The sequence below is a fragment of the Triticum dicoccoides genome, chromosome 4B (genome assembly GCF_002162155.2).
Source record: "Triticum dicoccoides isolate Atlit2015 ecotype Zavitan chromosome 4B, WEW_v2.0, whole genome shotgun sequence".
NCBI lineage: Eukaryota > Viridiplantae > Streptophyta > Magnoliopsida > Poales > Poaceae > Triticum > Triticum dicoccoides.
The window spans coordinates 676,510,791-676,526,724 of NC_041387.1; the positions used below are offsets into that span (position 1 = coordinate 676,510,791).

At 44.5% G+C, this 15,934-nt stretch overlaps 1 protein-coding gene across 1 annotated transcript; it reads left to right on the forward strand.

The window, feature by feature from the left end:
• The first annotated feature begins 1,482 nt into the window (after positions 1-1,482).
• Positions 1,483-12,777, forward strand: LOC119292309 (zinc finger BED domain-containing protein RICESLEEPER 3-like). Its single transcript, XM_037571154.1, has 2 exons — positions 1,483-1,583; positions 10,132-12,777. The coding sequence occupies exon 2, from the start codon at positions 10,136-10,138 to the stop codon at positions 12,539-12,541; it is 2,406 nt and encodes an 801-aa protein (XP_037427051.1). The 5' UTR covers positions 1,483-1,583; positions 10,132-10,135; the 3' UTR covers positions 12,542-12,777.
• The last annotated feature ends 3,157 nt before the right edge of the window (positions 12,778-15,934 follow it).

Here is a 15,934-nt window from a genome sequence, read left to right on the forward strand (position 1 = left end):
GAAAATAATAGCACATTTCATGCCTCACAACTTTAGAAATCGAAGGAGAAACGAAAATCATGAGTTCAAGAACCCTAGGCACAAATCTGTCCCGATCTACAACTCGTGAGGAATTGATCGATTTCCTTCGGTGGAAGGCTTCTTCTCACATCATAGCTCGAATCAACGCAAGGAAAAGGATCGAAACGGTGCCAAATCGAAGAAATCGGATGTAGAGCGGAGAGGGGAAAAGAAGAACGCGATGAACACAAGAACAAAGCACACATCGATTCTTCCGGCCAAAAGCCCCGAGGGCACGAGCAGAGTAGAGCCTGCTCTTCCCACCAACACAGTGCACTACAAGGGTTTGTAGTGGATCTCTCGCACAATAGCAGAGCAACTAGAGGCAGGAAACCCTAAAGGAAAAACTGCAAAATGAGGAGGTAGAGAGGGGGCTACGACCCTATATTCATAGTCTCCATTTTACATCCCTAAAATACCCCTAGCTACTAAATGAGCCATACCACATCACCGGAGGCAATATGGTCAATATGGTCTGACTCGGGATAAATTGATCCGACGACCACCGCGCCTTCCTTACCGTTAGCTTCGCTTCGATGCGAACTCCCTTGTGCCGCCACGTGTCGTCCTTCCAGCATTGGAACCTCTTCCCGGGTTTTGAGGCCCAAACCCGCGAAACCCGCCGCCAGTGGTTTTGAGGCCCAAACCACCAAACCGGGCCATGAGTAGCATACCGCATATGCGTCCCCCGCACTTCCACACGTCTCACCGCCGTCCTCGACCGCCCGGCCGCCAAGTCTTCTAGAGTGTCCCGCTCGCTTGCACGTCCGCCGTATTGACCCGGTCCACACGGTCACTCCATGTGTTCTTGCACTTGTCTTTGTCCCAAGTTCTCAGCCACCACGGCTGGCCACTCGGGGAACCGGTCCCTTGGTCCAAGCCTCACGTCCGCCCGTCACCGCACCCGGTCCATCGGCACGGCACGTCCTCCTTGGCCTTTACCTTGCCGCCGACCACCGACTCCGAGCTCGGCACCTGCACAACACAAGCCAAGAACCACGTTGCACGACATACCTCGTGTGCCAGGTTAGAATAATTGAGGTAAAAAGAAAAGGAAAAATAGAATAAAAATGTTGAATTGTTGACAATCGCTCATCAAACAAGTGAACACCATGGGCACTTCTCAACCATGTGTTGGCAGTAAGTTCGTGTTGCTGCATCGCGTGCTTGAGCGAGTGTCCGTGTGATGATTCTGCAGGGTAATCTGAGACCCTGCTAGGCTATAAGAATCTGAGGCTACAAGAACACGCTGTAGCTAGGGTTGGGCGTGGCCTAGGAAGCCTCCGGGATTATTCGTCGTCGCGGCGCGGTCCTTCACCTTTTGAAAAGATTAAAAAAATCGCTCATCGGCTGCTAGCTCCGAACATCGGCGTACTTGTGTATAAAGAAGCCGTCCGCTTCGCTGCTTCTCTACCTCCTCTATTTCACGTCACATTGTGGCATTGTGCCTTGGACCGCGCTTCCCCCGTCCGCTGACGATCCATCCATCTGCTCCATTCTCCGGGTGCGCGGCTGAGCACTCCGTAAGCACTCTCATCTTACTCTGGCACTTCCTTTGTTTACTTTTCAAGTTACGAAATGTAATTATATGTCCTAGCCACTGCGATTAAACGCCCAGCAATAATTATTAGAGCGAACTGGATCTTGCCAAACCTCGGGTGGACGCCTTCCCTCCCCCGGTTTCTCTTCCTGGAGAGGAGAAAAAGGAGGCAAACCGTGCTCCCTGTGCCAGCCGCCGGCCAGGCCGCGGGCTCCCTCTCTCTCTCCTCTTGCGGGCGTCTCCGGTGATGGGAATACAAATAAGGTTCCGGCGTCCTCGGCGACGGGAGAGTGGGGGAGCACCGGATCTGGGTCTCCGGTGTGTAGATATTAGGGTAGGTGTGCTTGGCGGCGGTGTTTCGGTCGGTGGATGCGGCGCCGGCGTCTAGCAATAAGGTTCCCCAGCTCCAAATCCACCTCGATGGCGTCCATAGCGGCGTCGACGAGGAGCTCGTGGGATGCCGGAGTGTGGTTGATCAGGCGGTGGCGCCAACCACGCCATTGCCTTTTTGTCCTCTGGTTCCTGCCCTGTCTCGTCGGTTTCTTGCTCCGATGCCGACGAGGAGGCCTGGAGGTTCTTGTGTAGGAGCGGTGTGGCCGGCGGCGGTTCGGGGGTGCTGGTGGTCCAAGATCTAGGGAGGTGGTTGGTTGACGGCGGGTCTGGCTTTCTTCCTCGACCGCGTTGACGGCAAGCGGCGGATCTGAGACTGGGAGAGCATGGGAAATTGGGAATGATCCCTGGCCGATATGCCACAGCGACGTCAGCTCCGCCGCTGGTGGTCCTCCTTGTCTGGCGATGGCGAGCGGTGCAGCCGGTGGTTGCAGAGAACACCGAGCACTTGGTTGTAATTTCTTAGTTGTTGGGGTGTTTTTCTGTTACTCCCGGCGTTTCTGGGTGTCCGTTTCCATGTGTTAATGACATGCGGTTAGCCTCTCTCTAAAAAAAAACTGGTTCTGATCTGGACTGGCAGTCTGACCAAAAAAAAAACAAAGAGATGAGCGGAAGGGAAGTGATGGAGAGGGAAATTTACCACTAAGCTATATAGGCCTCACTCTATGCATTTGAAAACCGAACCGAAAATAAACCGAACCAAATCAATTTTATGTTTTTTATGGTTTCTGGTTTTGGTATGGTACAAAATTTTCATACCGATTTGAACTTTGGTTTTTATGATACATACCCAAAAACCGAACTGTTAACCGAATAAACCAAAGTAAAAAATGAATTTATATTTCTTGAGATGAACAATCATACAAGTTGTCATTTTTCTTGTACATGAGTCAAATTCACTACTAAGCACGTAAATATTTCTTGTAACATAGTTATTTTTCTCTTTTTAAAATGCTAAACACGTCCATAACCATCAGTAGATGAATCAATGCATGCATATACCCTTACATACATAGTTATATACTATTTGTGTAAAATAGTATGTGTTTTCATTTATAAATTTCTAAATTATTGTTACGCCATTTTCAAGTTCGCGTCAACTTTGGTTTTTATGGTATATATCGAAACCATGCCGAGATAATTTGGTATATACCGAAACCAAACCGTATTTCAATTTCATATCGTATTTATCAAAGTATTAATACCGTACAAACTGAAACCCATATAAACCGAATAAACCGAATGCACAAAGTAAGCTATAGCCACGTTTGTGGTTGAAATATAGTCATGTTGATCCGGACAAACGGCAAACCAAGAAATAATTGGGTGGATCACTATGTTAGCATATCCCTGTTCTCCTCGTGTCGTACTACCCCTTCTCCACTAAATTATGTTTAGCACAAGCTGGTTATTTTAAAACAATATTTTTTATAGGAAAGCCTTCTTGGTTTCCAAGATTACTAGATCGAGTTAATACAATGTCTTGAAAAGTAGTACTTGCGATATCAGCGTAACAGGATGCACCCATCCTAATCAAAATAAAGACAAACATGCTAATCAGCTAATGCCTATCAATCTGTAGAATAGATGCCCACCCATGTGCCTTGCTACCCGCATGAACTGTTGTGATGCAACATCCCATGAAGCTAGCTTTTGTAACAAAACGGAGGGAGTAATTGGAAAATATGCGACTTGCTGTGTGCATATGTTTCTCATTGGGTCCATAAGTGCACCCAATCTTTCTCCGGATTGGTTTGCTTGATTTTTCAGTGTCATTTACATCGCATGTTTTTCCAGAAATTAAGAAACACCACGTGCGCTACACAAGAGAAACGTACTCCCCTAAACTACTACTCCCTCCGTTCCTAAATATTTGACTTCCTAAATATTTTAACAAGTGACTACATACGGAGCAAAATGAATGAATCTACACTCTAAAATATGTCTACATACATCCGTATGTGGTAGTCATTTGAAATGTCTAGAAAGACAAATATTTAGGAACGGCGGGAGTAGATCGTAGCTTTTATAAATTACTAGTAACTTACTCACTCCGTTCTACAAAACAAAACATTTTAGGATTCAAAGTTTATCGTCATTTGATATGTGCACGTGAATGTGTATGCGGCAGTCAATTATCGCCAGATATGACTAACAAGAAAAGGACACGGAAGGTCATTTTATTACATTCTTATTAATCTATACTTGAATTTCTGGAATAGCTTGAATTTTTCAGATCGAGTGAGTATATACGATAGTTCTAGGCACGCAAGGGCACCTCTTCAATAGATAGTTGTTTTGGTCCATTAAGTTTGGTGCTTTTTAGAGCATATGTGTCAACACTAAGGCTAGTCATAGTGGGTAGTAATTTATACTAGTAACATACACATGTTACTAGTCTATGTTACTACCATCATAGTGGGTAGTAACATAAGTGTAGTGTCATACAAGCCTTCATTTATTATGTTGTAGACTCATTTTGCATTGGGGTGCGTTATGTTATGGTAACATATTATGTTACCACAAACACCTCTCTCCTCATTAACTTCATGCCACATAAGCATATATGTCTTGGGGTGCGCTATGTTACTACCTAATTTACTCCCATTATGGCTAGCCTGAAGGCACTACCGCAGACCAGTTTTCTCCGGTCGGTGGGAGGCTTTTCCTGCAGAAGGGGTCATATGTAGTACAAACATATAACATACTATTACTAATCTGATATTTTTTCAAGCCTCTAAAGTATTAATAGGCATAAGATTTATTGTGTTTTCTTATTTTTTTTACCTATCCACACTACTAAAGGAAGTTCAACCGAGGCGGGCGTTTTGGCTTAACAGAGGTGGGGAAGCCAACCACCTGGGACAAAAGGTCACAGTTAACCGAGGCAGGCGTTAGCTTATGCTTTTCCCGAAAAGGATGTCCGGCAACATGGGTGTTTGTTTTCAGGGACTTATTGGCTTGGGGACTTAAAAAAATCCCTATAAGTCCCATCTAAATCAAACAAGAGGGACTTATAGGGACTTAAAGTGGGCATTTGGGACGTATGAAATAAGACTCTCAAGGAGGGACTTATATGGACTTATAGTTGTAATATGGTCTTATAGGGACTTATAAGTCCCAGGAACCAAACAGGTAGGGACTTTTTAGGGACTTGTGACTTATAAGTTGGGACTAAAAAAAGTTCTAGGACTTATGAACCAAACAGGGCCGTAATCCTTGAGCTGTAGCTTGGTGCTCCAGTTTCTGATCTTCTCGAACTTCTCTTCCTATGCTAAATCGCCTTCCTCGTTGAAGAACGGTCGCTCAACATGCACACTGGAGTCTAAGATAAACTTGCATGTGTCCGCAGCTGTTTGTGTGAAGTTGTTATGGCCAACCTTTTTCATTTGCCACCATCCTTGTGCTTTCTTAAGCTGCCGCCAGCTGCCGCTGTATTTGTTGCACGTCCTTAGGTACTTGCAAATGCAGAATCCACATAATACTGAGCCATGAGGTTGTTTGGCGTACTGCACGATATATATACACAATTATTATAGCATATATAGAGAGCATGATCGATATAATAGCATAAACGGCATTTAATACTTACCGGGAATTCTCGCCCGAGTTTCAGTCTTGTGCCATTCTTGATCTTCTTCTCAGATCTTCGATCATAGCACTGGGGATTTTGCACGTACTTCTATGCATTGTACGAAGAACCACTAGAACGCCTCTAATTGTATAGATTTTGCATATGAAGAATGCTAACCAGTAGAACACCTCTAATTGTGTAAATTTTGCATATGAAGAACGCTATAGCGATGCTATTTCGCGCTACGCTATAGCACAGAAAAATTAACTAAAGTCATCCGCACTATGTGCCACTTTGCAGATCTTGTACACATGTGCACAGGAGACATTGTTTATTTTTCATGTCAAACACATATAACTCAAACTGAGTTTTGACTAAACACGTGCCAAATACTAATTGATGTACTGTTGCTATGAAAAGTGGAAACTATTGGTGATGGAAAAAGCATATGGTCGCACGTCGCGAGTCACGCGTGCGGTGTCCGATCCAGCCATTGAACTCACGTCCTACCTCCTCGCGTGATACATCCTTACCATCCCACCTACACCACATACTTGCACACAAATGGAAAATCTATTCCTCTTGAACCTCATTGTCTAACATTTTGATCCATTACTTATGAAATACAAGCTAAAATTCGAATTGGATAGGTGTGAATCGTATTTCGGCGCTAACATTTTGATCCATTATTTAAGAAATTACACAATTATAGCACACATTCATATGCAAAATTTATAAATTTCCAAATACAAGCTAAAATTCGAATTGCATAGGTGGGAATCTTATTCGTGCCCGCGCAATTTTGAGAATGTGTGAATAATGGATTATCCTGCGGGCTCAATATCGAGCCGGTGGAAAGAACAGATTATCCTTGCTAGCTCAATTTCGAGCCAGAACCAATAATCCTGTGAGTTTTTGTGTTAGCTCAATTTTGAGCCTCGTGCCAGAGCAATTTCATGCTGGAAAGCATAATCATTATTCCTGCTCTAAGTTGCACCTGCACAAATAATATAGAGCTGACATGGGTTCACTAATTATTTGTCCGGGCTCATTTCTGACCCGGTACAAATGACTTATTTGTGCCGGCTCATTTATGTCTGGCACGGATGAGCCGATACGAATGAGTGTTTCTCTGTTAGTGGATCTAAATAACTACGGAAATGTTAACGCCCACACATATGGGCGTTAGCCAACTCATCCACACGCCTCCATCACCGTCCAGTAACTTTTGCACGAATCTTGGCACGAATTAGCTGATTTTGTATGTCACGTAGGACAACTCGCGTGTGTGGTGTGTGAGAGAGGTCGCTCACACATCCGTTTTACCACACGGAGGGGCCGGTGTGTGGGCGTTTAGCAGTTCGCCCACGCACCAGTTTCAGTCACGCACAAGGGCTGGTGTGTGGGCAGTTTGCCATCTCGCCCACACGCCCGCCTCCTCTCCCACACGCAAGCTGCCAGTTGCCATGCGTTTTGCAGTGTACATGACAACTGCCCTAGTGTGATTGCAAGCAGATGGCAACTCTTTTTTTTTACCCGAACATGTCAGTTGCCATACGTTTGGCATGGTACATGGCAAACTGCCCTAGCATGCACATAAGCAGATGGCAACTGTTTCTTTTTTAAATGGCAACTGCCCTAGCGTGCTTGTGAGCACATGGCAACTCTCGCTTTACCCGAACATGTTTTTCGCCATGCCTTTTTTTGTAGTGCTACATGGCAACTGCCTAGTGTTAGTAGGTGGTAACTCCTAAAGTTTTGAAATCATGGCAACTGCAGTAGACCAGACCACACATGGCAACAGTTGTAGTTGTTCAAAAAATGGCAATCTGGAATTTTGACCTGAGATGGCAACTGCAGTTGAGCAAACATGGCAACAGTAGTTGTCCGACACGGCAACCGTAATTCAGCGACATGGCAACTGCACTTAAACGAACATGGACGAGGGTCCGGCCAATGGCAACTGCGGGGCGCGCGGTAAAGTGTCACGTGGGGCGTGCGGGACTGCAAGGTACAAGGCCTGATGTACCGGGCGTGTGGGCGTTATCTATTTCGCCCACACGCACGCATGTAAGAGGGACCGGGAGGGAAAAAAGAGACGTGTGGGCGCTAGTTGTTTTGCCCACACACAAACGTGTGGGCTGGTCCTCTTAGGCATCACATAGAACGTGTGGGCAGATTCCTTAACGCCCACACGTGTGACAGTTAGCGGCGTCCAATAACTAAAGTCTGTACCACCCGATAAAGATAAGAAAGTAAGTACTAGCTCGGTCCGCAAATGCTTGCAAATATAGAAGCCCGAGATAAAGTTAGTGATGATGAAAAAAGGCGCATGTGCCCCTATTAGACATGCAGTTTTTCTTGTCTTCCATCACTCCCACACGCCATAGCTCGCAACTCTCAGCGTAGGATTACAAGCTTTTGCGGGTACTACTTCCTCCATTCTTGATTGGAAGTCATTCCAACTTTCTTAGAAAGTCAAATCATCTCAAGTTTGACCAAATGTATACAATAAAGTACTGACATTTATGATACAAAATAAGTACTATTAGATTTTTCATTAAATATATTTTCATAGCATATCTATTTGGTGCCATAAATCTGTGTGATCCTCTCTATAATTTTGGCCAAACATAACATAGTTCGACTTGCCAAGAAAGTTCGAATGACCTACAATTTGGAACGGAGGGAGTACATCGGAATATGTACAAATAAGAGGGAGCAAAGATAAGGAATTTTATTCAGCTCAAGGCCCAAATTTATCATGAACTTCAATATAGACTTATCATATAGTATATCTCAAGTTACTAGCCGCCTGTTGAGGAGCACATCTTGATGGGCTAGTTTTTTCTAATTAGAAAAATTTATTTTTTCGCCATATCTGATATTTATATGTTTTAAAATTTGATGTCTTTTATTAATATATTTCTGATACGTATATTGTTCTATTCTACGTCATAGGCATATCATACTCTGTAGATTAATAGATTTTGCGTATCGTCCGGTAAACCCATACTGTTAGCGACATAGCTGGGTAGGGTCCACTCGTAAGCCATGGACGCGGTCGCGGTCTAACACGATCCGCATTGGACGCGGTCACCGCTATGTGCAACGCTCGCCATGCCACACACGTCTCTGGATTGCGATGGCTTGCGTAGCAGACTCCTTAGGCCTTGTACAATGCAAGGTGCTTAGGAGAGGTGCTTGGAGAAATAAACTAAGCTTTCTTCAAGCACCGGTGCTTATTTGCACAGGATAGACGCTTAATTAAGCGTCTCTTATGTAGAAATAGGCACTGATGCTTCAGAAAAACTCGGTTTATTTTTCTAAGCATCTCTATAAGCATCTAGAATTGGAGTCTGTTGAGCCGAAGGCTCTTCTGTACATCAGATCAATACAGTGATCATTTCTTGTTCTTTCACATACCAATTCTTTGCCTCCATATATGTTGTTAGTTGCCTTTCTCATTTTCATTGCTTTCTTCTTGGTTATCCGCATTGGCCGGCTACAAAATATATTATAATATCCTTAGCATCGATATCCTTCCATCTAACACTACACCTCCCATGCACTGCTACAGAATGCCTAAATAATGTCGGACAATCAAACTATCCACTTTGTCTTGGGAGATATGATATATTACATCAATTTTCTCTTGAGACAACCCTTGCAATTTTTTTCTATATTGGAATGAATGGGTCATCATCTTGTATAGTGTCCTATCCTATGTCATTTTCCTATTTTTACACTTATCGCTATGTTTCTATTTTTCATTATTTTTTACATCAAAAGATCCTCATAATTAAGTGCGTACATCGTGCAGTGAATCCAATACATTTCATAGATATTATTATGCACCTATACATCTCATAGATATTATTATGCACTTAACCTATATAAAAAAGCTAAAACGACCTGCAATTTCGATAAAAACACTATTATAATAAATTTAGCTTGAATTATGCCCTGCCTAGCTAGTCTCGCTCTACGGACGAGACTTGCCTGCTCCCCTCGCGTGCGCCCATCCGTGCTCCCGCATACGTGGCTTGATTTGATTGGAACAAAATAAGGCCCGGCCCCACCCCCTTAAAATCAGGGGGGAGATGATTAGATTAGAAAGGAAAAAGGGAAAAAGACAGCCGTAGGATGAAGTGGGAGCACGGATGGGAGCATGGGGAGGGAGCAGGCAAGCCGGATCCTCGCTCTACCATCCCTGACTAAGCCTATTTTCGGAAAAAAAAATCATGCCTTGACTCTTAGGCTGGCCATAGTGGTCGTATCTTAGGCGGTATCATGCACTCCGGAACAGCAAACACGTTGATGTGATAGAGAATTAAAGTAGAAAGATAGAGTTAGAGTAACATAGGTAGATAACGTATCATGTTAAATGCAATGCTACTTTGTGTCATGCATGACAATAAATATGATTATCTATGATACTACTTTATGATATTATGCATTACGAAGGTAGTATCATATACTAATATCATATGCATGATACTAGTATATGATGCTCCCCACTATGAGTAGCCTTACTGAACAAGTACACTGGACTCGTCTCATGTAGATCGATGGACTCCTCCCGAGAAGCCCACTTCAAATGCAATTATTGCGGAACGCTCCGAGACAGGGACACGCAAAACAAGCACATAAAGAAATGCATGACATTTAGGGAACATATGCATGAGGTGAGGATGGGTTTTGGTCAACTCTCAGTAAATATTGGCCCAGCTGGAGCAGAAACAGAGGCTGCCAAGAGCAGAAGGGGTGAAGGGTCGACAGAGATGGAGATCGATGAAGAGGGAGAAGAGAAAGAGCTGACACCTATGCAGTTGGTGGCTCGCATGATCGCGTTAGAAGGGTGCGATCCCGCGATCCTGGATAGTGAGCATTTCAAGACCTTAATGCGCAGCAGTTCGTCGGAGGTGCCTTTATCCCGCGTCATCATAGAGCAGATGTGCGATGAAATCTTTGATGAAGCAAGCACGGCTGTGTATGAGGGGCTAAGCAACACTCCTGGGCGGGTCAGCGTGGCAGTGGGCAAAGCTAAAACTCTGGACAGGGATGTCCTATATACGGCGTGCAACTTCATTGACCAGAAATGGAAGCTTCACAAGGTGATCCTGGATGCTAATGTCCTTGTGCCCAATCTTCCGCACAATGAGCCATTGTCAGATGTTCCAGAGGTCTACAGTACTGGAAGCGGAACCCACCATTTGACTGAAGAGGCCCCGTTGAGTACTTCTCTCCCAAGGGTAAATCTTCGTCACCGCTTGTTCATGATGGCATGGGGAATATTACCAGCTTATGAGTCTGACATGGATGTACGAGTGAATCACTCTGATGGTCTCAAGGATCAACTAAGCACGGAATTTCCTGATACCTTTCCAGTTCAAATGGGGCTACTTTCTACGGCATTTATAGACCAAGTCCTTGAGCGCATTGCTCGATGCCTTCTATTTGTGGATTTTGATTTCAAAAAGAGAATACGTCAAGAACTTCTGAAATTAGATCTGACAAGAGATAAGCGTCAACAGCTATATTCAAAACATATTCCCCAGCACCTATCCACATATGACAAGAATTGGTATCGGAACTACTGTGCCTTGAGAATTCTCCGAGGTGAAAATTCTGCTCTGATTCATGAATTCCCAAAACTGGCAGACCTATTGATCAAGGTTTTTGGTGCAATACATACTGCTATTCAAGCAATCTACATCCCCAGCTGTCCCACTTCAAATCTTTGTCTCCTAGAGTTATTCAAGGTCAGGCAGGTTCTGCAATCGGAAGTAAAAAGGAGTGAAGCCCACCCAAATGTCTATGAAATTACTACTGATTTTCCAAATCCTGAGGACATTACAAATTGTCTCAGCCAAGCAAAGAAAATTTTAGACAAGGCTATTGAAGACTCATACCTGCTCTGGTCCGTACCACTTGTAATGGACCCTCGGTACAAACTCAAACGCATAGAGTCCCTTTTCAAAAGGGAGGAGTATTGGCTCAATAAAGCTGCTGAGATGTCGTCACCCAAGGACAAGGTATTATGCAAGCTGAAAGAGCTGTACTCCAAATATACTAGTAAAGATGGTGGTAACATTTCCATGGACATGGACAGCACAGGCTCAGAATATTTGGATGATCTTGATAAATACCTTGATGCTCCTCTCATTACTTTCAAAGGGAAAGAAAAAATGGATCCCAATGTCCCTACAGAAGAAGGTTTTGATATTCTAGATTGGTGGAACAAAAATCAGGGCTTGTATCCTGTGGTAGCTGAAATGGCGCGGGACGCTCTGGCCATGCCCGCATCCAGCAGGATATCTTCTGAGCAGATGGCCCATGTCAGGAGCATGATTCGCGGTTACTCCAAAAAACCGCTCAAACGTATGGACGAAGCAACAGCACAAGACGCAGCAGAAGCAGAAGCAGATGCAGAGATGTCAGCAGCAGATGCAGCGATGGCTGTAGCAGATGCAGCGATGAAAGCAGCAGTTGCAGCGAGGGATGCAGCACAAGGCGAAGCAGCAGCAAAAGCAGCAGACGCGGCAAAAGCAGCGGAGGACGTTGCCGTGGCAGCGACTAAAGCAGCATCAGCACTAGAAGAAATGGAAGAAGAAATGGAAGAAGAAATGGAAGAAGAAATGGAAGAAGAATATACTGAGGCAACAAGTCAAGCAGTGGATGCAGCAGAAAATGCAGTTACACAAGCAAAAGCAGCAGAAAAGGCCGCATCACAGGCAGCAACAGCAGAACCCGAATTAGCAAAGAAGGCAGCTGAGGCAGCGGCACTAGCAACAAAGGAAGCAGCAAACAACTTGAAAGAAATATTGAAAATATATAAGATTATAGAACAAGCTAAACTAAATTCCTGGAGGCGATTCATGTTTTGTGGTAGTCGCGATGATGAAGAGAAGAACAAAAGGCCGAGGAGCCCTGGCAACGAAGGGAATGATCCAAAGAGGATGAGGGTGGACTAATAGTTTAATACCTCCTACAAGGCGGGCATCTAAAGTTTCTGACAGCGTTTACTAGTATCGCATGGATCCATATCCACTCCAGGTGTGAGTGATCTTCTTCGAAAGTGGTTGTATTTGTTGGTGTCTTCTATTTTGAGATGTGGTGTGCATTTTTTACTTGGAACCTGCGTGTGCTGTTGTGTGTTGAAAATTGAAATGTACTGCATAAACCATCATTCTTGTGATGTGTTTGTTTATTTGGAACAGCGTGTGCTGTTTGTTTATTTGAAATCTAAAATTGAAAATTGAAATGTACTGCGTGTGCGGTGGAAGTCTTTGTTTATTTGGAGAATTGGACACAAGCCCCAACTGGATTCACCTGTTGTAGGCTTGTACCTCGTCTTGTATGGAAATCGATTGTGGCTCCAATGAAATTTCGCCAGAAATGCAGGACGCGGAGCATATCTCCACCGCTCATGCATGCGAGCCGATGGGATTTTATATTCGTGTGGAACCCGCTGGTCAAACCCAATTGTGCCGCGTGCCCGATCGCGTGGGGTGCGGGAGGACTGGAGGATTTAATTTTCGCTTGCTGGCACTCCAAATGTTCTAGGCTGATTCCAAATATTGCCTAGCTAGCGCGCGAGGCACAAAGACCTCTGTAACATCCTATGTTTTCAGAGCATCTAAAAAATGGACTTTCTATTTTTTTTTCTTTTATCACAACACATCCGCCTCATCCCAAACATTCAAACCCGTTTTACAAACAAACTCAGCATAAACCTAAGCATGAATGCTGGATTTGATTGCTCTATGGAATCCCCTCCTCCTTCCTAAGGAGATTCTCGAACTAAATCCCTGTAGAGACCCTAGTTCCATGTCGAAACCAAGGCCACATCCAAATTTGAAATCTATTCCAATTTTGGATATGAATTCATCCCTAAACAGATAGAAAATCTATTCCAAACCCTAACCAGGCCACAACCTCCCTTCTGTCCTGCTCCAACTTCCAGCCTAGCCCAGCGCCTCTCCTCCCCCATGAGGCCCGATCCCACTGGCCTGGCTCGGCCTGCCTTCGCCCCTTCCCACCCGGGCCGCCTCCACCCTGCTTCTGGCCTGACTCACCTTGTCAGTTATCACCTACATGTACATGGTTGTTGAATCACCTGTATATGCGTGTTACATCCTTTAAATTATACTGGTAAATATACACGTACAAGACGCACGTGTCTTTTAAAAATATTGTCTTAAAATAAAAACAATTATTGTTTTTTTGCAAATCAAGAGCTTTACAACTCAATTAGGGTGGATTACACGGGAGCTGAATACAACTAGCTAAGAAAGGAGGCATATAGTTTGTGCACAAACATCTCCTCCTCTCTTCTGTGGCTTGCTTCACACGACGATGGGCCGCTTCATTGGCTTCCCTATGCATAAACACCAGACCACAACACATAAATCCTCCCAAAAGCTCTTTGATTTCATGGCAAACAGCTGCATCGGCTGCTCTATATGGAAGTTCAGAGTTGCACATCCTAGCCACCTCCTAAGCATCACTTTCAACACATATCCGTGAGTAACCCATGTCTCTGGCTAGTTGAATCCCGTCTCGGATAGCGTACAGCTCCATAGTTGGGCACTTGATGCAAAACGATACCACAAGGCCTGCGCTCTAATTAGGTTGCCTTCTGAGTCTCGGACCACCAGCCCTGTACTTCCACACCCGGCCTGCTCAAGAAAAGCCGCATCCACATTGATTTTCAGAGTCCCTTGTTCCGGTGCTTGCCAGCGATCTTCCTCCCTGGTCACCACAGGTCGAGTAGTTCCCCTGCCGTTGTAAGGTCAACAACATTATCAAGAGCCCATTGAATAGAAGCTTGAACTGATCATCCCTTCTCACCATGAGTACGAGCATTCCTTTCAGACCATGCGGCCCAGCAACCACATAGTACTATGCATACAAATTGGTCCGATCCCAGTTTTCCTTCAATCAAATCTGAAGCCCACGATTGCGGATGTAACACTGGGATTTTAATCTGCATCATGGTCTTCATCTCCTTCCAGAAGAGTCTCGCCCAAGTGCATTCGAACAAGGCATGTGTTATAGTTTCCTCCTTGCCACATAGCTCGCAGAATGGGGGCATTTTCTATATGTCTGTTAAGCAGGACATAATTACAGGGGACAAAACCCCTTATAACTCTCCACCAAAAATTCCTGACTCTTGGTGGTACCGATATCTTCCATAGTTTGTTCCATAAGGCATTTCCTTCCGCTCCTGATGAAGACGGTTCATAGGAATGTCTCATGCTTATGCTCAGAATTTTATACGCCGACCGAACTAAAAAGTTACCATTCCTCTCCACCTCCCAGGCCCAACAATCTTCACCCCAATTCCCTATGGGTGTTTTAGCAATGGCATGCACATCAGTTGCAACAAAGTTTGCTTCCAAGGCAGTAAGTTCCCAAGTATTATTCACATGATCAATAAGCTCCTCAACCTTGGTGCATGCAGCCCCTGGTAACCGAATAATTGGACGATAGCCATGATTGGAGGGAATCCAAGGTCCTCCCAGATGTTAATACTCGTCCCATCCCCAACACGTTTAATCAGCCCTCCAAGTATTGCCCTCCAAGTATGAGAGGAGTTCCTCTTTTTGTAGCTGCCGAGAAATCTGAATCATGATAATATGGGCCTTTAAGCACCTTTGCACAAATTGATTCGGGGTTGGTCAAAAGCCTCCACCCTTGTTTAGCCAACATGGCTTGATTAAAGAGGCCAAAATCTCTGAAGCCCATTCCCCCCTCACATTTTGGGATAGCTATGTCCTGCCACTTTTTCCAATGCGTTTCCTTTTTCTTTTCATCACCTCCCCACCAGAATCTTGCAATAATACTTGTGATCTTTTTGCAGGTCTTTTTGGAAAGTCTAAAACATCCCATTAAATTGGTACGTATTGCTTGGCATATGGACTTGATTAGAACTTCTCGTGCTGCACTACTCATCAGTTTTGGAGTCCACCCATTAACCAACTACTTGATTTGCGTGACAATGTGCTCAAATTGACTCTCTGATGAGCGCCCAATAGCTGTGGGCGGCCCAAGATACTTTTCAATCAATGCTTCTACTTCAATCCCTGAGCTATCATGAGTTGCTGCCTTCATCTCATCCGGGCAATTTGCACTAAAAAATATAGCCGACTTAGCTTTATTCACCATCTGTCCTGAACCTTCTCTATATGTTTCTAAAATCTCATTAAGTCTGGTTGCACCTTCACTTGTTGCCTGAGTAAAGACTAGACAGTCGTCCGCAAAAAGCAAGTGAGAGACCCAAGGGGCACGGATACCAACTCAGATTCCTTTTCGTAAATGAGAAGATCCATATGACTTGAGCAAACAAGTTAAACCTTCTGCAC

Bases quoted from the DNA above. Each gene is read 5' to 3' on its own strand.
- LOC119292309 (XM_037571154.1), top strand. From the start codon at position 10,136: ATGGACTCCTCCCGAGAAGCCCACTTCAAATGCAATTATTGCGGAACG.